Source organism: Hypanus sabinus, chromosome 25, assembly GCF_030144855.1.
Source record: "Hypanus sabinus isolate sHypSab1 chromosome 25, sHypSab1.hap1, whole genome shotgun sequence".
NCBI classification, from domain to species: domain Eukaryota; kingdom Metazoa; phylum Chordata; class Chondrichthyes; order Myliobatiformes; family Dasyatidae; genus Hypanus; species Hypanus sabinus.
In genome coordinates, this window is record NC_082730.1 from 28,783,801 (window position 1) to 28,807,518 (window position 23,718).

The 23,718-nt window shown below is 38.7% G+C and overlaps 1 protein-coding gene and 1 long non-coding RNA gene across 2 annotated transcripts in view; both read left to right on the plus strand.

Moving 5' to 3' along the window:
- On the plus strand, nucleotides 1–7,741 carry ppil1 (peptidylprolyl isomerase (cyclophilin)-like 1). Its single transcript, XM_059950403.1, has 4 exons — nucleotides 1–122; nucleotides 1,672–1,826; nucleotides 5,051–5,119; nucleotides 7,024–7,741. The coding sequence occupies exons 1-4, from the start codon at nucleotides 67–69 to the stop codon at nucleotides 7,248–7,250; spliced, it is 507 nt and encodes a 168-aa protein (XP_059806386.1). The 5' UTR covers nucleotides 1–66; the 3' UTR covers nucleotides 7,251–7,741.
- Nucleotides 7,742–14,612: 6,871 nt separating this feature from the next.
- Nucleotides 14,613–23,718, plus strand: part of LOC132381290 (uncharacterized) — a 58,529-nt gene continuing 49,423 nt past the window's right edge. The window contains exon 1 of the long non-coding RNA XR_009507993.1: nucleotides 14,613–16,421. This is a non-coding gene — a long non-coding RNA (uncharacterized LOC132381290). The remainder of the gene's footprint in view (nucleotides 16,422–23,718) is intronic.

Sequence of the window (23,718 nt, forward strand, 5' to 3'; positions counted from 1 at the left end):
TTTGTGGTGACACCGAAAGGAGGGTGCTCTTTGTATGAAGTACTGAGCGGCGGAGTTGAAGTCAGCATGTCGGGGATCTCTCCGGACTCATGGCAACCCCCAAATGTCACACTGGAAACGACGTAGGTGGGGGTACGGGGGGTTTGAGGAGTTCGCTTGGCTCGGAACTCGCAGTTGTACTGGCAATCCTTAGTTATAACCGAGGAAAGGAGCAGCGTGTGCTCGCTTCCTCTTCCCCCAGCAGCCCCGCGCTGCTTGACACTGTAATGTGTTTGCAGATGATCCACAATTTTAGTTGGCTGAAAAATAGGTTTTTATTTTAAAAGTTTCTGTCTTAGAACTGGACCATCTTGTTTTAGATATTTCCTTTAGTAACGGGAACGATTTCCCTATTCCTGCCTGTGTTTTCTTTTGTTTCTGTTGAATCCAGCCCTGATGCCAGGGGTTCAACCCAACAAGATCAGCAGCAGCTTGCCACCACAGATGCTCGACCATCTGAGTTCCCCCAGCAGATTGTTAGATTCCAGCACCTGCAGTCTCTTGTGTCGCCCGTTTGTTTCTCTCTTGGTCCCATTACCATTCTCCTTTCTACAAAACCAGAGACGTTGGAAGAACTTCGCCAGTCAGCCTTTCTCAACTGAATTTGGGACTAGTTTAATAACCTGATAAAATTCCCGCAACTGAGGTTCTGAGAGAGCGTGGTTGATTTGAAATGTTAACTCATTTCTTTTCCGCTGATGCTGATTGATGACTGACTGAGCTCTCTCAGCATTTTTAATTTTGTTTCAGATTCCAGTGTCAGTACTGAAATTTGTTTACCATTCTTTTTCATATTTCCTTACAACACCGAGGGAGACTTAGAACATAACTTATAAAACAGAACATGGAATAGCACAGCATAGGCCCTTTGGCCCACAATGTTGTGTTAAACTAATTAAACCAGTGAGTCCTACCAGTTAATTAAACTATTAATCCTTCTTCCCTGCCTGTTAACCACATTCCTCCCCTCTTGAAATATCCATGTATTTATCTGTCTCTGAAACACTCCTGAGTTTGGTGTTCATCCAGTTCAGAGACCATACTGAGAGAACGTTCTGCTGTTGACTCAATGTAAATTTACTGATGGGAATTAGTAGAGCCACCTTGTGACAATGAGAAGGGCCATACAGACCTTTCAAGTGATATTGTAGATCTTGCCAGTGATACTCATGCTGGTTGTCCTATATATTTTAGCTCAAACAGAGACCTTTAATTCTGGAATTAAATTATTTGTTTAAAACATATTTACTGTTTGTGAATTTCTTATTACAAGTGAATTGGCTGTGATTTTATACAATCCATTCTACTTTTTGATATTTAAGCAAAACCATTGTTTCTGCTTAAAATCGTTTTGGACTGATTTAACTTCAGAATAAGAAAAAAAACTGGAGGTGCTGGACCTTTGAAATAAAAATAAAGTGAGGGAGCTATGCAACATTCTGAGGAGAGAGAGAGAGAGAGAGCAAGTTAACATTTCAGGTTGATGACTCTCCATCAGATCAGGCAATGGCTTGAAACATTTACTCAATTCTCCTTGCACAGAATGTTGTCTAACCTGTCAAGTATTTCCAGGCACTTTCTGTCATTTTCTCTCTTATTTCAAACTTGTTATAATTTTCAATTCTGAAACAGCATGGGAAACATTTCACTAGAACTATATTGGAAGCACGCACCAAAAACCTGCAGAAACTTTGCTGAGTTGGCTCGAAGGGGTTATTACAATGGTACCAAGTTCCACAGAGTGATAAGTAGCTTTGTGATCCAAGGAGGAGACCCAACAGGAACAGGTAAGAAATTGTACAACTTTCATCATCAGCAGAGCAAGAGTATTTCAGAATATAATTAATAAGCTGCTGTGAAATAACAGAAATGAGCATTTTATATAATTCGAAAGCTTCAGAATATAATTCAGAAGCTTGTTGTGAAATAAATTTCATGGCACATGCTGGTTATAATAAACCTCATTCTGAAAATGATTCTGATTCTGATTCATTTTTTATGCTAGCAACTCTTATGGTTATATTTTACGATGGTGCATTTTGTTGCCCATAAAGATTTTGCTGGAACTTGCTATTTTGAATAATTATTTTCATTGCTGCAGGTGAGTGATTGAGCTATACAGTTCAGGAAAGGGCTGTTTGACTCATCTTGACCTTATCAGCCTCTGTGACCTTATGCACTAATTCCTTTTGCCCATATTATGTCTGTATACTTACACACATTGCCTATTTAAATGACTGTCTGAAGATCTCTTAAATGTATTGATAGATCCTTAAATGTATTGATCCTTAGCACCCTTCTTCCCCCCCCCCCCCATGAACTGCCACTTTAAGCACTGCACGCCTCATAACTTCACTGATACAGTCACTGTCCTGTGTTTTCATAGAAAAGTACCTCTTGCTAGGAGTCACTTTCTCACTTTATCATTTCTTGTTAGTCACATTACGTTAAGATACTCCTGCACCCAGCATCGCTTTATGTACATAACCAGTCTATATTTATAAGCTAATCGTTTGTATATACAGCCACACTCAACAGTTGTGTTTTATAGGCTTACTATTATATTTGTGCTTATTCTGGGTTTTTTTTTATGCTGCATCAGATCCAGAATAAAGATCATTTTGTTCTCCTTACACTTGGGCACTGAAAAAATGACTTAACAATCTTGAATCTTGAGCCTACATCATCACCTCTGGCAGCAAGTTCCAGATATCTGCATTTTTAAAAAAAAATCACCTCAAATCCCTTTTAAAACTAATTTCTCCTTTGTCGCACCATAAATCACTGCTCACTTGTTTTTTGATACCTCTACAATGAGGAAAAAGTTCATGACTATCTACCCTACCAATGACATTTACAACTTTATAAACCTCTCTCAGCCTTCTTTGCTCTAGGAAAAGCAAATGTAGCCAGTTTAGTCTCTGGTATTGCAGTTCAGTGAACACATAATATTCTGTTCCCCAAAAGTGGTTCAAGAAGCATCTCCTTCCTCCCCATTCACAAACAAGAAAATCTGCAGATGCTGGAAATCTGAGCCACACACAAAATGCTGGAGGAAATGTCGACTGTATTCTTTTCAGTAGATGCTACTTGGCTGGCTGAGTTCCTCCAGCATTTTGTTTGTGTTGCTCCTTTCTCCCCATTCCCTATTTAGCAGACAAGCTGTACATATAACTTGAGCCATTTTATTACGGTATTTTTTGAATCTAAAAGTTTGCATTCACAGTCCTTGCTGAAAAGGCTAAATTAATCAAATTTATTGCAGTTAAGCAATAAATAAAGCAACAATTTTTTTATTCAATTAGACTGCCTAAGAAATATATAAATCAGCTGTAGCTTTTTCAAAATGCGGCAAAAGATAGCTAAAAAAAAGAAAATCTATGCACATTTCATTGGTTTTGGCATCATTATACTTGCTGTCTGAGTCCTCTAGGATCAATTTTATAATATTCTTAATTTTTTATAAGGCTCTGAATATCTCCTCTGTATGTTTTGGAGTGTCTATCCCCTTACATCCCTAATCATAATCTTAGATCTATGAATACTTGCTTGCTTAGTGTTCTTGGAGCCAAGCATGTAAGAACTGATGATGCAGCCTTTTGCTCTAATGCACCAAAAATCTGGAATACTCAACTGACAGAGATAATACAAACTAGTACTGTGGAACATTTCAAAACATTTTTAAAAACTGCTATTTAATTTGGCCTACTTACAGGATTACTTAATGCCTGTTGATGTTGATTACATTTATGCAATTTGTATATTCAATCACATTTATTCTATATAATGTTCACCTTTACTTAAGATTTTTAATTTTGTTTCATATTTTTATGACTATATATGTCTGTGCAGGCTTGAAGGGCTGAATGGTCAATGCACCTATTGTCTATTGTCTATATTGATTTATCTTTACAGTCTATGTTAAGCACTTGAAGCCTGTATCTTAATGTATGAAAGGAATTATGTAAATAAACATTATTATTATTCAAAATGAATACATAAACTTGCCATTATAAAAGGATTAAAACTGTAGGTTGATTTGCACCATTTTTAGTTCACTACAGTATTGCTGCATGTAGTTCTCAATGTTAAAAGTTTTTCCTACTAAAATGATATTTAAAGCTTATGGTAACAGTTTAGATTGTGCCACATTAAATCAAAACGAAAGAATTTGAATTTCTCTATGCACATATTATTGAACAAATGTACTAATACACATTACAAGCTCCAGGGAATTGTTTCTCTTTTGTGTTTAATTTCTTCAACGTTAGTTGTGAGCTAACTTGCTATGATATCTCCTGACCTCATATCAAATACACATGAGGGAAAAGTATGTTTGTTCAAGTTTGTTAAATGGGCAAATCCTTAATTAATCTTAATGAATGCTGCTGGTGGTGGACTAGCCACAATGTGTTTCAAACATAAATAACTGATAACTAATAGGAGTATGATTGGCATACAAATCAATGTGAGTTTATGGAACAAGTGATGCTTGCAATGTAATATATTGTGCAGGTTTCAAGGGGGCTGTTCCACAGTTTTGCACCGCAATTAAAGCTATCAGTAAAACATTCTGAGTTCTTGAAATAGTTGTAAATTTTAAGCACTGTTTGTAAACTTTTCCTGTTCTAAGCTCTATTAATGCATTCATCTGAAAAATATAGTTCTATTAATTCCATATACTTTTTTTTATTCTGATATTGCAAACTCATTGAAAGCATATTATGAAGTGCTCCTATGACAGGAGCATGGAATGAATCAAAACAGTAAAAGGCCAATTATTGCATTTTTGCCTCTGTGCTCTTTCAAATAGCCATCCAGTCCCACTGCCTACCCTTTCTCCATCCTTCTGCAAATGTTTCTCCTTCATTTACCCAATACAGTATATACAATTTAAAATATGAATGTTATATTTGTTATATTATTAGATTTTGATTTTATGTGGCAGCATTTTAAGGAACAAAATTGCATCTATCATAACTTAATACAAACTCATTGCTTGTGTACCCAGGTAGAGGAGGGTCATCTATATATGGAAAGCACTTTGAGGATGAGTTGCATAAAGAGCTAAAATTCACAGGTAAATTCCGTGTCTATTCTGAATTTTCAAAGGCAACCTTTGCTTATCAAACCCTGAGGGCTTGGGAGAACATTGCCATGTTTTTGTCTAACTGTTGAAGAAGTATTCAATGTAAATTTGACATTCATACGCAAAGTCATTGACAACATTGGTTCTGTTCTTCTCTTCATAGATTTTGCCTGATCAACTAAGATTTATCCCAACAGTGCCTGTTTTATTGGGGAAAAAATAACACTTCTATATATTACGAATTTGTGAATTGTTGGTTGTAAGTTTCAGATGGAAAAATATTATTGGTGGTTTTAGGATTCCTTTCTGTCATCTTAAATATCACAGATGCTTAGAAACTTGTTTACTTGTATTACACTTTCTCCAAAATCTAGCTTTGATTTTAGCATTCTTTGTAAATGCCAAAAGAATGTGGAATAAATGTTTAGATGAGAAAATATGTATTGCATCTTACTTGCAATAATTCCACTGTTTTGTAATTCATAATTATTTAACCTCTACTGTGTTCCATGTGCCAATTATTGATGGTTAATTGTGTGTGTGTGTTTATAATTATCCCAGGATTATATCTATGTGATACTGTTAACTAATCTAATATGACTTTATGTCTACAAATTGTTATGAGGCTAAGTCATGAGGGGTATAGATAGGGTAAGTGCAAGCAGACATTTTCTACTAAGGTTGGGTGAGACTAGATCTAGAGGTCATGGGTTAAGGGTGAAAAGTGAAAAATTTAATGGGAAGCTGAGGGGGAATGTCTTTACTCTGAGGGTGGTGCAGGAAGATCAATCTGCCAGTGGAAGTGGTGAGTGTGGGTTCAATTGCAACATATTGATATTGATAAGTGCATGGTGGAAGGCTATGGTCCAGGCGCAGGTTGTTGGGGCTCGACAGAATAACAGTTTGGCATACAATAGATGGTCCAATTGGTCTGTTTGTGTTCTGCAGTGCATTATGCCTCTGACTACTGGTGTAACTAAGCAGTTGTCCAATGACAGTTACCATATCATTCAGTGGATGAATTAATATAACAAATTGTGAAAAGGTAATTGAAGTAAAGTCAGTTTAAGAAGCATTTGGATATATTATTTTAGCTTGTGGTGAAAAGGAAGAAAAAAATTATCATTGTTACCAAATAGAGCAATGTTTAGTATATTTGACAGCAAACACGTTGTTGGAATTTGCCCATAATTAATCTCGGGAACAAAATATGTGTGAAAACCATGAATAACGTTGGTGATATTTTCCTGCAGGTTAAAATAATTTAAAAATCTGCAGTTTTATATTGCTATGATTTTAAAATGTTAAATATTAATGCCTTCTGATTTGGTGACCTGTGGCTGCAGTTTCTACATTCAGTGTTGGATCTAAGTCTAATAAGTAATATAGTTAAGGATAATGAGTGAACGGTATTTGTTGTGACATTGTGAATTTAATGTGCAATGATTAAACTTGGTCTATTTTTACTTCTGAGAGAACTGTGCTAAATTAATTTAACTTTCAAGTGGAGTAGCTGTTATTTGCAAAGGCTAAAAATTAACAAGTAATGAAAATCAAGTACTTTCAGTTAATTGGTATTATCTTGCATACGCATCAATTTAATCTCAACCTTGTGTGCAGTAACGTCAATCATCATCTTTACACAGATGGTAGTGAGTACCTGGAGTGAGCTGCCAGAGGAAATGATTGAGGCAGGTACAATTGCAGCATTTAAGGGGTATAAGGATAGGTACATGGAGTGGAAGGACTTGGAGGGTTTGGGCTGAAAACGGGCAAATGGATCTAGCATGGCCGACGCTGTGGTTGGAATGGGCCTCTGGGCCAAAGGGTCTGTTTTGGTGCTGTATTACTCTGCAACTCCGTAACTAACTTTACCATGCCTCCCTTTCTCAAAGGTGCAGGGATCCTCGCCATGGCGAATGCAGGTCCAGATACAAATGGCAGCCAGTTTTTTTTAACCTTAGGACCTACACCACAGCTGGATGGCAAACACACAATCTTTGGCCGCATCTGCCGTGGATTGTCAGTAGCTAAACGTATTGAATTTGTGGAGACTAATCGTGAAGACCGACCTGTGGATGATGTTATAATTCTGAAAGCTATTGTATGCGAACTAAGTTAAGGCCATAACCCAGGAATTATGCTTTTTTGTAATAAATTGGAGTTCCTGGCCATGTGTTTTTAATGACCTTCCTGTATACAAATGTGGTACATTTGTGGTATCATTCAAAAAGTAGAGCAGCAGCATACAGTCACTTTGATTAACATCTCCAATTTATTTGATATTAATATTTGAGCTGCATGTGTAACTACAGCTCATTTGTTTAAATGATGACAACTATTAGAAGTTTTATTATATCATTAGTATAATATGTTATGCGTTCTAGTTATGTTTAAAAAAAAAACACAAAAATACAGGTGGGTCAGAGAATTCCACAGCAGCATTTTCTGTCTTACTATTGAAATTGTTAAGAAAAGGATGTAGTTGATGAACTTAATTTTTTTATAAGGATCAGTGGAGAAAAAATAAGGTCAATGTGGATTTTGTAAAAACACTTATGACAAATCTCACATAGTGATCTGATCAGAAAAATAAAAGCCCATAGGAATGAAGAAATGAAGGCCATGTTCTTATATTTAAAACATTCGCAATAGGTCATTCAGGCCATCCGGTACTGTGGGCTCTGGGGGAAGGGGGTAGCAATCACATGTATGTCCTATTCTTTATCTCCTTGATTCCCTAAACCCCTGAAGCATATTCCCTCACATCTGTTTCCCATCTAATTTTGTTCCATGAGCCCAGAGTAAGGGTTAATGTACAGTAGCCAATCAATCTACCAGCACATGTAGAGGGAAACCCATAATTGGATGTGGAGAGGACATGGAAACGTCACTGACAGCATCTGAGGTTGGAATGTAGCTGGGTTCCTGGAGCTGTGAGACAGCAGGCTGATTGAAGATCCACAATGCCAAGATTGGCTGAGTGGTCAACGGATGATTTAGTGAGTGGAACTGTTTTAGTTGTAGTACGATTCTATAGGTTAATTGCTGGGTCACTTGCTTCTTGTGTACATATATCAATAATTTACATATAGATGTAAAAAGTTTGATTCAGAAGTTTATAGACGATATAAAATTGTACCCACAGTTAATAGAGTGAAAGAAAGCTGTAGATTAAATTTCTGCAAGATAGCAATGAGCAATTCAAATGTGCAGTGCAGTGTGCTTGAAAACAAGCCAAAACAGCTGAGAGACTGAGTATGGGGATCGACACTGTATGACGAGCTTCCAGATCACTGAATTCCAAATCAAAAAAAGTATGTTCGATCCTTCATTCGGAAATCTGCAAAGATGTATGATCTTATAGCAATAAAAAAATAACAAAACTGAATTGGCGATAGTGCGAATTAAGAGCAGTAAGTGTTCAAATTGGCGTAATTAAGTGGAAAAAAAATATCCCTGTCCCTGGTTGCTTCTAACTAAACTAAACTAAACTAGCTAACTAAGACAATGCATGAATATGTAACTATACTCATTTGCTTCTACCATGCTCCAACCCTCATGAAAAATTACTGAAACCCATAATAAATGTACAATGCAGGCAGAAAATAGATACATGGCTCCTGCAGTGGCAATTGGAATTGGGTCTCAGCAAAGTGTAAGGGAGTGCATTTAGAGTTGGCAAAGAAAGAAAGAAAGTATTTAATAAATAAAAGGATTCATAGAAGTGCAGAGGGTTTTAATCAGTTTATCATTATCACATGTACAAAGGTACAGTGAAAGAGTTGTTTTGCATGCTGTTCATACAGATCAATTCATTACAACTGCACTGAGGTAGTACCGGGTAAAACAATAACAACAGATTTACAGTTACAGAGAAGGTAGACAATAAGGCGCAACGTCATAGCGAGGTACATTGAGGCCAAGTTTCCATCTTTTTGTGCTTGTGAAATATTCAATGGTATTTTAATTATTGTAGGATAGTAGGATAGAAACTATTGATGACAGCTTGATTTTCAATGATTGTTTAAGTGGGGCTACCGAAAGGTACCAGAACGGGAAGTTGAGGTAGTTAAGAAGGCATACTGGATTCTTTACTTTCATTGCTGAGGCACAGAATATAGAAGTAGATACATCATTGCTTGAACTGAATAAACTACCAGTTAAAGCATGCCATTTTGATCACCTATTACGGATGTGAATCTAGAATGAGCTGCCAAAGAAAGTGGATTGAGGCAGGCACGGTACAATAACATTCAAAAGACGTTTTGATAAGTATGCGGTGAGGAGGGGTTTATAGGGGCTCAGACCAAGAACGTGCAAGTGAAACTACTGTGGCTGGTGTTGATGAGTTGGGTCAAAGAGCCTGTATCCATGCTGCATTACTCCATGACAACAGTGTTGCTTTTGTAGTGGAAGCTGAATCCTACTGGCTTGCTATACCCTAGCCTTCCACTTCCTTCTGCTTTAACTGTCTTTCTAATTTTCCCTCCAGATGTTGAACACTGTCTGGTTCAGGCATATCAGATTCCAAGGACCTACCTAAAGGCAAATGTTTTTGACTGGCTTTGCATTGTAATAGTTTTAAATCGATTCTCCTTCATGACAGATTCCCAACTTTTACTAAAGATTTTCCATTTTCTTCACATGGCTATCCATCATTGTTAAATAGAAATGGTTTCACTTCCATAGATATAAACTCCTCTCTACTTCATTGGCCCAGGCAGTCCTTCATCCTTGTGAAACCAAAAATGTGATTGGCCTTTTTAATCTTTATATATCAAAATTCACATGCAAGGAATTGTGTTCTCCACCTCTGAAGATTAGTCTAAGGTAGTTGTAATAATGCATCTGACGTAATGTACAAATTTTATGCACCTTCCCCAAAGCTTATCCACACCGTGTAGCGTCATTTCCATCAACCAAATCCATTTGTTGTACAACAGCTGGTAAAAGTACTCTTTGAAGAGCTAGTTCCAACCAGCCCTGTAGGGTCCTTTTATCTTATGCTACAGAGCCATTCCTGTATCTTCCCTTTACAGGAGTTTCTACCACTGAATAGGGATCCACATTCGAGAAGAACAGAATATCATTGAGATGATAAATACCATTCACAACATGGGGAACTAGAACAGAAGAGAAGCAATCTGGGTCTATAACGAATGTTTAACTCACTTTGCATTCAAAAACAAACAGCATTGTTTTTAGCAACACATTCACACAATGTTGGAGGGACTCAGCAGGTCAGGCAGCATCAATGGAAAATTGCTTTTATTTATGGGACATAGACATTGTTAGTAATATTAATATTTAGTGTAAATTCTCGATTTTTAAACATTTCTTTTGATACAGCACAGTTTCAGGCCCTTGCAGCCTAATGAGCCCACCCAGCTCCTTTGCCTGGATTCACCTGAGCCTGGATCCATCTATCACCTGCCAGTTCTTGCTCCATCTCTTCTCTCCACCTTTTTATACATGTCAACTTATCTCTTTCTTTCAGTCTAGTGAAGGGGGCTTGACCCAAAATATCAACTGTCCATTTGTCTCTATAGACGCTGTTCAGTTGCTCCAGCAACTTGTGTCTCTGTTTCTCCATTATAGCTATGTTGTGGTGTCAATAACTACACCCTTCTCAAAGATGCAAATATCCACCAAGATATTTTGGTTTACCTTGGAGACATAACAGATTGCAGATGCTGGAATCTAGAGCAACAAACAGCATGCTGAAGGAACTCAGCAGGTCAGGCAGTTGAGGGAAGTGGGCAGTCCATGTTTCAGATCAAGACACTTCATCTAGACCAGGGGATCCCAACCTTTTTTAAGCCTTGAACTACCATTAACCGAGGGATCTGTGAACATCAGGTTGGGAACCCCTGATCTAGACCACAGGTGTAATAATGTGGCATTAGATGTTATCCTGTTAAGAGAATACAGAGACGGAATGTGGTAAGGGGGAGCCACAGTTCAGTTTGTTAAATGAAAGGCAGATGAAGGGTCTTGACTTGAAATAGCAACTGTCCATTTCCCTCCACAGATGCTGCCTGACCTGCTGTGAATTCCTCCAGCATCTTGCTTGTTGCAACATGTTCACCTTTCTGGGCTTGACAATTAATCATTTAACAGCCGGCTTTATACTAAGTCTAAGGATGTGCTCTCCCAAGTAGTTTTGGATATCTGCCTGAGATCTGCCACTTGAATAGCCACATTGATGGGGGAAATAAAGCTTGCACACATCTCAGGTAGTGGCAAGCTACTCTGCTACCCTTGATCATGTTCTGGATGTGCTTGCTAGACTGCAGCCAGTTCCTTTTTGTTACCACAAGACATAGGATCAGAAGTAGGCCATTTGGCCCATCAAGTCTGCTCCACCATTCAACAATGGCTGATCTCTTATTTTCTCCTCCCCAGCCCTCTCCCTGTAACCTTTGATGCCGTGGCCAATCAAAAATGTACCAATCTCCCCCTTGAATACACCCAATGACCTGGCCTTCACAGCAATTTGTTTGCATTTCAGTTTTAAGTGGATGATCCTCTATCCTGAGGCTGTGCCCTCTTGTCCTAGACTCCCCCACCATGGGTAACATCCTTTCCACATCTACTCTGTCTATGCCTTTCAACATTTGAAAGGTGTCAATAAAATCTCCCCTCATCCTCCTACATTCCAGTGAGTACAGGCCCAGAGTCATCAAACGTTCCTCATATGATAATCCTTTCATTCCTGGAATCATCCTTGTAAAACCTCCTCTGAAACCTCTCCAATGCCAGTACACTTTTTCTTAGATGAGGAGCCTAAAACTGTTCACAATATTCGAGCTGAGGCCTCAACAGTGCCTTATAAAGTCTCAGCATCACATTCCTGCTCTTATATTCAAGATCTCTTGAAATAAATGCTAACATTGCATTTGCTTTCCTTATCACTGACACAACCTGCAAATTAACCTTTAGGGTGTCCTGCAAAAGGACTTCGAAGACCCTTTGCATCTCAGATGTTTGGATTTGCTCCCCATTTAGAAAGTAGTCTGCACATTTATTTCTTCTACCAATGTTTACAATATTGTGTTTCATTTACCATTTTCTTGTCGATTCTCCCAATCTCTCTAAGTCCTTCTACAACACTGTCTATCCCTCAACCAATGTTTGTATCATCTGCAAATATGGCAACAAAGTCATCGATTCCATCACCTAAATCATTGATATACAGCTTAAAAAAGAAGCGGCCCCAACACCGGACCTGCTGAACATCACTAGTCACTGGCAGCCAACCAGAAAAGGATAATTTTTATTCCCACTTGCTGCCTCCTACCTGTCAGCCAATGCTATAACCATGCATGTTACTTTCCTGTAATACCATGGGCTCTTAACTTGGTAAGCAGCCTCGTGTGGTACCTCATCAAAGGCCTTCTGAAAGTCCAAATATACAACATCCACTGCATTCCCTTTATCTATGCTACTTGTAATCTCCTCAAAGAATTCCAACAGGTTCATTAGACAAGATCTTCCCTTAAGGAAATGATGTTGACTTTGATCTTGATCTGTGTCACCAAGTACTCCATAATTTCATCCTTAACAATTGATTCCAACATCTTCCCAACCACTGGGGTCAGGCTAACTGGTCTATAATTTACTTTCTTAAAGAGTGGAGTGACATTTTGAGGTTTCCCGTCCTCCAGAACCACGCCAGCGTCCAATAATTCTTGAAAGACGTTACTAAATCTCTACCACTACCTCTTCAGAACCCTAGGATGCAGTTTATCTGGTATGGGTGACGTGTATCTTTAGGTCTTTCAGCTTTTCAAAATTATAATCATAACTGCACCTACTTCTCTTTCCTCACACCCTTCAACACCTGGCATACTGCTAGTATCTTCCACCGTGAAGACTGATGCAAAATATTCATTTAGTTCACTTGCCATCTCCTTGTCTTCCACCCCCCCCCCCCCCCATTGTTATTTCCCTGGCCTCATTTTCTAGTGGTTCGAAAGCCACACTCATCTCTCTTTTATTTTTTTATACACTTGAAAAAGCTTTTCCTATTCACCTTGATGTGTTTTACTAGTGTGCTTTCATATTTCATATATTCCCCCAGTGATTCTTTTAGTTGATTTCTGTAGGTTTTTAAAATCTTCCCAATCCTCTATCTTCCTGCTAATTATTGGTTTGTTGTGTGCCCTCTTTTTTGCTTATACATTAGCCTTGACATCCCTTGTCAGCCACAGTTGTACTATTTTGCCATTTGAGTATTTCTTTGTTTTTGTAATACATCTATCCTGCACCTTCCTCATTTTTACCAGAAACTCAAGCCATTACTGCTCTACTGTCATCCCTGCTAGCATCTCCTTACAATTTACTTTGGCCAACTCCTCTCTCATACCACTGTAATTTTTTTTACTCCACTGAAATGCTGCTATGTCAGACTTTACTTACTCCCTATCAAATTTCAAGTTGAACTCAATCATATTGTGATCACTGTTTCCTAAGGGTTTCTTTATATTAAGTGTCCTAGACACCTCCGGTTCATTACATAACACCCAGTCCAATATAGCTGAATCCCTAGTAGGCTCAATGACAAACTATTCTAAAAAACCATTTCATAGGCATTCAGCAAATTCACTCTCCTGAGATTGATTACCAATCTGATTTTCCCAATCAACCTGCATGTTAAAAGTTCCCATGACTATAACTTTGCCCTTTCGACACATCTTTTTTATTTCTCATTGTAATCGGTAGTCCACATCCCAGCTGCTGTTTGGAGGTCTCTATATAAAGTCCAACAGGGTACTTTTACCCTTGCAGTTCCTTAACTCAACCCACAAGCATTCAACATCTGATCCTATGTCACATCCTTTGAATGATTTGATGTCATTCTTTATCAGCAGAGCTACGCCAACCCCTCTGCCTACCTTCCTATCCCTCCGATACAATGTGTAACCCTGGACATTCAGTTCCCAGTTACAACCATCCTTAAGCCACAATTCAGTGATGGTCACAACATCATACCCGGCAATCTGTAAAAGTGCAACAAGATCATCCACCTTATTTCTTATACTCCATGCGTTGAGATATAACACTTTGAGTACTGTATTTGCTGCCTTTTATGATTGTGCATCACTAACGCACTGATAACCTGCTGGCTGCAAATTTGTCCTATCATCTGCCTGCCTTCCTGACTTTCTGCACACTATCTTTGATTTTTTTCCATTCCTCCTATCCTGGGTCCCTTCATTCTGGTTCCCATCCCCTTGCCAAGTTAGTTTACATGTTCCCCAACAGCTCTAACAAACCTGCCAGCAAGAATATAGGTCTTACCTGGGTTCAGGTGCAACCTGTCCCTTTTATACAGGTCATACCTCCCAGAGAAGAGATCCCAATACATAGCTCAAATACCAACTATATATTTGCTGATAATACAAGCATTGCAGGTAGAATCTTGGATGGAGATGAGAGGGCTTTCAGGAGCGAGATACGTCGTCTGTTGGAGTAGTGTTGCAGCAACAACCTTGCACTCAATGTCAGTAAGACAAAAGAGATGATTGTGGATTTTAGGAAGGGTGCGATACCAATCCACATAGAGGGATCAGAAGTGGAGTGGATAAGCAGTTTCAAGTTCCTGGGTGTCAAGATCTTTGAAGATCTAACCTGGTCGCAACATATCAATACAGTTATTATGTAGGCAAGACAGTGACTATACTTCATTAGGAGTTTGAAGAGATTTGGTATGTCAACAAATACACTCAAAAACTTCTATAAATGTACTGTGGAGAGTATTCTGACAGGCTGCATCACTGTCTGGTATGGAGGGGCTTCTGCACAGGACTGAAAAAAGCTGCAAAAATTTAGTAGGCTCCATCTTGGGTACTAGCCTACAAAGTACCCAGGACATCTTTATGGAGCGGTGTCTCAGAAAGGCACCATCTATTATTAAGAACCTCCAGCACCCAGGGCATTCCCTTTTCTCACTGTTACCATCAGGTAGGAGGTACAGAAGCCTGAAGGCACACACTCAGCAATTTAGGAACAGCTTCTTTCTCTCTGCCATCGGATTCTTAAATAGACATTGAATCCTTGAGCACTACCTCATTTTTGTAATATATATTATTTCTGTTTTTTGCATGATTTTTAATCTATTTAATTTACATATACTGTAATTGGTTTGCTTATCTATTATTATTTTATTTTGTTTTTTTCTTCTATATAATGTATTGCATTGAACTGCTGCTGCTGTTAACAAATTTCATGACACCTGCTGGTGATAATAAAACCTGATTCTGATCCAAGAACCTGAACCCTTCCACCCCCCACCCCCCCACTCTGCACCAGCTTCTCAGCCATGCACTTATCTGCCAAATCATCCTGTTTCTACCCTCACTGGAGTGTGGCCCAGGTAGCAATCCAGGAGTTATTACCCTGGAAGTCCTGCTTCTCAGCACTCTGCCTAGCTCTCTAAATGCTTTCTTCAGGACCCAACGTTTGTCATCGCAAAACATCTTGGTGCCAAGAAGGTTGAGTCTAATTTGATGGAGATAAACACCCCTTGCATTGCTCTTTCTGGTCCTATTACAATATTAGTACAACATTTCAAAGCCACAACACTGTTAGGAATATCAAAAATCTAGTTCCTGAGAAGGGCATGAGCATCTGCTACTCCACAGGTATAACCTTCATGCAGTCAGTGTTGCTCTCTGTTCTACCTGTGAATATTGCCCATGAAGACATTATGTGGTATTTTATCTGCTTTAATCAAGGAGTTACTTTACCCATGTGGTACCACTCTTTTTTTTGTAACACATCATCCCCTTTCTCATTAACTGGATAATGGCCAATACCAAAGCATTAAATCTATATACCTATTTGACTTCCAGATATCAACAACCTGCTTAAGGGATTGATTTATTTATTTTTCAAAAACTCTCTTGTAAGACAGCATTATATTTCTCTGAATCTTTGCTTATTTGGCCGAGTGTTGAACACTGATACAGCTGGAATTTCAGCCACAAAAAGCTGGAGGAACTCAGAATGCCAGGCAGCATCTATGCAAATGAATTAAGCTGGAGTTTATTGTCCAGAGTAATTTTTCCAATGTGACTTTATGGTAGAATAGTTTTTGCCTCAGATGTGTTTCTTAATGTACTATGCAAGAGCTGCTTCAGTTACAGCATATGGCATTTTTCACTGAGTCCTTGTTCTTTTCCCCTCTGAACAGCTTTTCTTTAGTGGAAGTGTGATGATGCCCAGAGTGGAGATTGGAAGATCAGCTAGCGTTCCTGCTTCTGATTGACACCTAACAACAAGCTCTGTAAGTTATTTGTGGAATTTAGATGAGGATGGAATTGAGTTTATTTGTGACTCTTGACATGCACAGCAGATGCAACTATTAATAATGGAAGTGTTTTTCCCAGAATTACTGTTTTTTAAACATTTAATATTTGAGTTCAGCAGCTCATTGAGCCGGCATTTACTGCTATTGCTAAGGGATTGCAGCACACAAGTACTTCAAGATGTTGGGATAGAGAGAGAAAAGCTGAAAATATTCAGCATGTTATGTGTTACATGTAGAGAAAAGAACAGATTTAATACATAATATACATTTGCCACTGACCTCAACAGACCTTCTGCTGTCTACATAATGTTCCCTGAACAGTATAGAAGAAGTCTGTGGTCATTGAAATATCAACCATTATTTTGATGAAAGAATCAAGAGGATAGTGACTTGCATTGGCCAGGGAGCATATTGATCCTTCCCAAGAGTACAATATCTGGCTTAGTGATTACCTGATAGCAAATCCCACCCCTCCCAAATAAAAAACTTTGCTTTGTATAGGCTTCCTCATCCAGATCAGGTCCTGAACCCCCAGCTAGGCTCAAATTCTACCTAAGTTTGGGAAGCAAACAGTGTAAATAAGATCCATCTTCATTGCTGACATCGAACTCCAGGTAAAAGCCAAGAAAATGAATGTATATAATTACTATTAGCCCCATCATTATGAAAAAAGACATGAAGCATTCAATTGTTATCTTAAACTAAAGGAAAGAAATAGCTATCATCAGGAGATACCTCTTAATTCAAAGTAAAATTTATTATCAGACTACATACATGTCACCTCATACAACCCTGTGATTCTTTTTTCTGTGGGCATATTTAGCTAATCTATGGAACAGTAACTGTAACCAGGATTAATGGACAAACAGCAAATGTGAATATAAATAAATAGCAATAAATAACGAGTATGAAATAACAAGATAAAGAGTCCTTAAAGTGAGCATTAATTGTGGGAATGCCAGAAATAGAATGAGTGCAGTTATCTCCTTTTGTGAGATAATTAATAAGATTTGTGATGAAATTCTTCAAGACTGTGAAGAGTTAGTAATATGGTAGCAGAAAATATAAAAAATAGAATTAGATCTTGGAAGTGTAAAATGAAGAGTAGCAATAAAAAAATTCAATTCAGCCACAAAAGTGTATCTTTCCTTCTGAAAGAGTCTCTTGCATTTTATTTCTAAAACACTAGAGGGCAATATCCATCTGCTCAATATGATATTGTCCATTTATATGAATATACTGTTTGGTAATTCACATTCCTGTTGTATTTTGCCTCATTTGAAGATCTCTGCCCTTTTATCAGATATTATTCTGCTTTTAGAAATACATAATCTATATTTCAGTAGGACAGATGGTAACAGGACCACTGAGACTGACATAATTCTGCACAGATCAAAAGGAGCAGATTCATATCTCATATCTCTGAGACAGTCATAGATTGACTTCGGTATCTTGGCAGGGTCATAGGGAAGAGGCTCAAAAAATTGAATTAACTGTACTGCTGTTAAAGTTGAAAGTTTTGTTGAATGAATAGTTTTGCCTATGCTGCAATGACTCCATCATCTCTGATAGTACACTGGACCAGCGTTTGACAACTAACTGGATGGGAAGGAAAGTGATTCAAAGACTCTTCATACTTTTACTGTATGTTTCAAAAGATAATGAGTTAAGAATATTGCTGGCATAGCATAATAAATACAGAAGCAGGAAAGCAAATCTTTGACCAAAAGTATGGAGCAATTTGAACCTATTAACAAACTTTGCTTTTTGACATGTTGCCACTACCACAATTGTGTCATCACTTCCTGCAGGAATTTGCATTTTTCAGACCCTCTGTCACTGGTTTCTGCAGTCATGATAGTGGTAACAACCAGGTTATGGGTGTCTGGGCAAAGAAAAATTGAGGCCTGTTAGAGTAGTAGTGATCATATTGAACGATCAATTCGGCAGCAAGATAAAACACACCATGTAGACACACTGAAGTTTCCAGCCCTGGAACAGCAAAGAGTTGTCAAACCCATGAATTTTAACTGCTCCACTGATCAGGTAACAAAGAAAGTCAATTAATCCCCTCTAACATCCACTCCCATCCGCTCCATAATGTACTAGTTAGGCACAGGAGTACATTCAGCCAGAGACTCATTCCACCAAGATGTAACACTGAGCATCATAGGAAGTCATTCCTACCTGTGGTCATCAAACTTTACAACTCCTCCCTCGGAGTGTCAGACACCCTAAGCCAATAGGCTGGTCCTGGACTTTTTTCCACTTGGCATGATTAACTTATTATTAGTTAATTATTTATGGTTTTATATTGCTATATTTCTTCACTATTCTTGGTTGGTGCAGCTGTAACGAAACCCAGTTTCCCTCAGGATCAATAAAGTCTGTCTGTCTGTCTGTAACTGTCTCACTGCATTTGTTCTAACCTATGATATGTGTTGGGACCGCTTCTTTTTATGCTGTATATAAATGATTTAGATGATGAAGTAGATGGCTCTGTTGTCAAGTTTGCACATGATATGAAAATTGGTGGAGGAGCAGATAGGATGCAGAAGGACTTAGACAGATTAGTAGAATGGGCAAAAAAGTGGCAAATAAAGTATAATGTTGGAAAATGCATGGTCATGCACTTTGGTAGTAGAAATAAATGTGCAGACTATTTTTTAAACAGGGAGAAAATCCAAAAATCTGAGATGCAAAGGGACATGGGAGTCCTTGTGCTGAACATCCTGAAGGTTAACCTGCAGGTTGAGTCAGTGGTGAGGAAGGCAAATGCAAAGTTAGCATTCATTTCAAGAGGTCTAGAATACAAAAGCAGGGATGTGATGTTGAGGGTTTATAATGCACTGGTTAGGCCTCACCTTGAGTATTGTGCACAATTTTGGGCTCCTCATTATAGAAGAGATGTGCCGGTGTTGGAGAGGTTTCAGAGGAGGCTCATAAGGATGATTCCAGGGTTATTGTATGAGGAACATTTGATGGTTCTGGGTGTGTACTCACTGGAATTTAGAAGGATGAGGGGGGATCTCATTGAACCCTTTCGAATGTTGAAAGGACTAGACAGAGTAGATGTGGAATGGATGTTTCCCATCATGGGAGAGTCTAGGACCAGATGTCATAGCCACAGGATAGAGGGGCATCCATTCAGAACAGAGATATGGAGACATTTCTTTAGCCAGAGTGTGTTGAATTTGTGGAATTTGTTGCCATGTGCAGCTGTGGAGGCCAGGTCATTGGGTGTATTTAAGGCAGAGATTGCTAAGTTCTTGATTGGACATGGCATCAAAGGTTACAGGACAGAGGAAATGTCAGGGTTAAGTTTTTTATGTTGAGAGTGGTGCGTGCATGGAATGGGCTGACAGCCACGGTGGTGGAGGTGGATACAATAGGGTCTTTTAAGAGATTTTTGGATAGGTACATGGAGAGCAAATTAGAGGGCTATGGGTAAGCCTAGTAATTTCTAAAGTAGGGACATGTTCGGCACAACTTTGTGGGCTGAAGGACCTGTATTGTGCTGAAGGTTTTCTCTGTTATGGGGAGAAAGCCGGGTAATGGGGTTGAGGAGGAGAAAAAAAGGATCAGCCATGATCTAATGGTGGAGCAGACTTGATGGGCCAAAAGGCTTAATTCAGCTCCCATGTCTTATGGTCTTATGACTTAATTTATCCAGTTGTATAAGGCAGCAAATCAAATCAAGTCCAAGGAACCCAGGTGTTGTGAATGATCAAGATCACTGAAGAGGCACTGAAGCTGGTGATACTGAAGACTATTTGTCACAACAAGCAGCCATCATTCTGGAGCTGCTGATGGTTGAGTCTCAACCCAAAAGTACGAAACATTTTTTATACCCTTAAGATCATATTTAACAGTGGGTGATGCAATACAATTTAAATATTTATAATTATTAAAATAGTTACATTTTAAATTGTTACAATACCTTAGGTTGAGAACTGGCTCTTTTGAGGTACATATTTACAGTGGAAGCACATTGTAATTGATAAGACATCTCTGAAGGTTCAAACGCCTTTGTTGGGAGAAAATAATTGGCACAGATATTCTAAAAACTTCTGACAACAGAATGCCAGATGAATCCCATAATTATCTGGATTCATGAAGGCCATTTAACACTACCCCATTGTTTTAATGTTTGGCTGATACATGTGTAATCTCTTGGTCTGTAGACCATTTTAACTTCAATTTACTGCTTGCAATTTACAATAACATTAAAAGAACTTATTTCCATTTATGATAGGTACTGAAGGTTGGTTCTTGATTGAATTAATATCTGCTATATTCACATAACTCCCGAGATCTCCCTAATATACCATCCACGGCCCCTGCACATAAATATGTCCCAGAAAGGCCAAAAATTAGGAAGTATCTAATTAAAAAGGCAGCAAAAATGCCCTTCACTTTGGATCCCTTCCCCAACTACTAACCTGTCATGTTTTTATATATCTACATCTACATTATCCAACATCCCTAATTGGCCATCTGCAAGACTAAGGAGAGATGGTAATAAACCATTCCAGAATTTTGATTACATCCTTTCTTGGACACATTTGTCTTCTCAATTTCAATCAGTCTTTTAAATGCAGCTTTGTCAATCATATGCTTCTTGCTTCCTTCCCTGCTGGCCGATTGCACTTTCACCACATCCTTCTCTTCACCATTTCAATGTCAGATAACCAATACTAGCAGACATAACTGTTGGTAGTTACTGCGTGGGCAGGGGGCCTCAGCAAAGTAACCTAGTTAGCTCACAGGCAACATTCACATTCTGTGTCATGACAGGAGATTATCGGAATATATTGACAACCAGTCTTTTTGATCGATCTACGGAAAGGTTAGTGCTGGTCTCTATTTGAATGGCTGCAAGAACCTGACCTTGGTGGTGAACCCCTTTTCTGTCCTTTTGATCACTGAAAGGACCTGGCTCATTTATTTCACTCTTATTCAGGCTGGGATGGCTGCCTTTATATGTTCTGTGCATTTTCTTCACTTTTTTTGGTTTATAGAACTTGATGTCTCTGCCATAACTTGGATCCCTTCCTGTCTATTTTCACCAATATCTTTCTATTCTGATCTATATAACTAACCACCTACCTCCCAGTAGCAGCCTTCATTCCAAAGTACCATTACCATTATATCTTAAAATGTTATTCACAACTTGCCCTCACACTCTCTCTGTCTTTTGCATTTGCATTCCCATTCCTTTTCATTCCCAGGTCTGCTTCAATCTGGAATTTGATGGTCATTATTTAATTTCCTGTAATGTGATTGCTAGTGGGCTGACACACTTGGTCAAAATTCTCCCTCTGGTTCTCTGTGGTCAGCAATGGTGAACACCTTTGCATTTTACCAAGCACATGCTGAACTTCAAGCACATTCTAGGAGACCAGAATAACCTGAATTCTGGCTACTAGTTTGCATTTTATGAGACACACACTTTGACTATGTCTCAACTTTGCAAAGTTAATTCCAAAAGAACTAGGACTCAATCAGTGCATTGACAATACCAAATATATATTTTAAACATATGGAATATTCTTGTTAAGGAAAGCAATGTTTTGGTTCACTCTTCAAGTGTTCCACCAATCTCCCAACAAAAGCATAAATTTCAAATTCACAATAAATTGAAAAAAGTGATTGGAACAAATATTTAATACACAATAAACACATTCCAAAGAACAAAGGAAAAGAAAAGATCAGTGGATGGTGTCCCTATACATGCACGTTCATGTAGAGGCTTCCAAAGAAGACTCCCTGTGAATTCATTTCACATCAAGTTGCAGAATCTTCCTCTTGGATTAACTCAAACATCTTTCCAATATAAATTTAACAAACACGTGACAGACTTTACACTCACTCAAGCATATCTCCCTTTCACTCTCTTAATTGAACTCACACGTGGCTACACCTCAAGCAACATCCATATTTTAGTTAGTTTTTCTCAAGGGTTAAACATTCAGCCAGACATCCTAAGACACGCTTTCACAACCATCTTCCAGAATCTTAGACCTTAAGGCTTTGAAGCAAAGAATTCTGGAAATTATTGGTCATGAACAAACAAATATTCAACCATTCCCACATCAACCAAAGTTCCAATGTCTTTTGAGATTTCTCTGACCTATAGAATTCTGATTATGTGACCAGTTTGTCCCATTGTCTTGGTAATGTTTTCCATTTCAGAACAACCACCGGCAGTCCAGATCTTTGCTTCCACTTCGGGCATGTGGGCTTTTGTGGTTCTTCTGCTTTAATCGGGCCCATTCTTACTGGTTCAGAATCTTGTTTGCGTTCAGCCCATACCCCTGGGATCTCTTGATATAATCAATTTGCACCATTGTGGCTCCAGTCCCTGGTCATCGGGCTGCTGTGGCCACATTGTTGGTTTTGTGAATCTCATGTTTACTAAGGTGACTTGTCCATGTACTCTGTCCCATCCTCAACCTATGCAGCACCTGCCTTACTAAGTGCATCAATCCCTAGGTTAGTACCTTCATTGTTTAGGCATATCCAGAAATCCACTGGAAAGCACATTTGCTGTATCTCATGTACCTGAAGCTCATTTTTATTTGCCCTCATGTTTTCCCCCCTACACCTGTAAGATAAATAGACTCCCCACTCATGGGCAAGGGTAGGTCAGATATAGATTCTTAAGCTGCTGTATCCAGAAACTTATTGTATTGCTTGCCCCCATTAAAGCTCTTGTGTACATCTGTAGATGACCAGTACTGGCAAAAGGAGCTATCAATAGTTGTTTGTCTGACTTGGATGCTGTCTTTACTAATTCTATAACCTGGTCAGCAGTCAATGTGGGTAGAGAAGGTTCTGATGTGGTTTCTGCATGTCTTGTTGGGTGACTGTCACACCTTGTTCCTTCTTGCGATGTTAATGCTGATCATGGTCTGAGAGGCCACAGCTGTAACAAACCATTGTTGTTGCCTTTCTATGTCTTTTCTGGCAGTTCTTTGCTAGGTGCCCTGGGCAATGACAAACAAAGCAAAATCCCTGTGTCTTCACAGCACTTACATCTCCCTCATCCCTCTCTTTCAATCTTTTTCCGCGGCCCATGAAATTATTGTGAAGTTGGTGAATCCCTCGGATATCTTCAAGTCTAAAACTTCCTGTTGGGCTGAGCTCAACTCTTCCTTGAGCATTTTCAGGAAAACTGGATAATCCCTCCCTGGATTGCCCAGCCTTGAGTATTCCTCATTGGCCTGGTATTTTTGCTCTGCATAGTCAATGGTGGGTTCATCTGCTCTCT

Excerpts from the sequence above, each read along its gene's own strand:
- ppil1 (XM_059950403.1), top strand. The coding sequence starts at position 67 with ATGTCGGGGATCTCTCCGGACTCATGGCAACCCCCAAATGTCACACTG. Across the intron at positions 1,827-5,050 it reads AGGAGACCCAACAGGAACAG|GTAGAGGAGGGTCATCTATA; the intron begins GTAAGAAATTGT and ends TTGTGTACCCAG. Across the intron at positions 5,120-7,023 it reads TAAAGAGCTAAAATTCACAG|GTGCAGGGATCCTCGCCATG; the intron begins GTAAATTCCGTG and ends CCTTTCTCAAAG.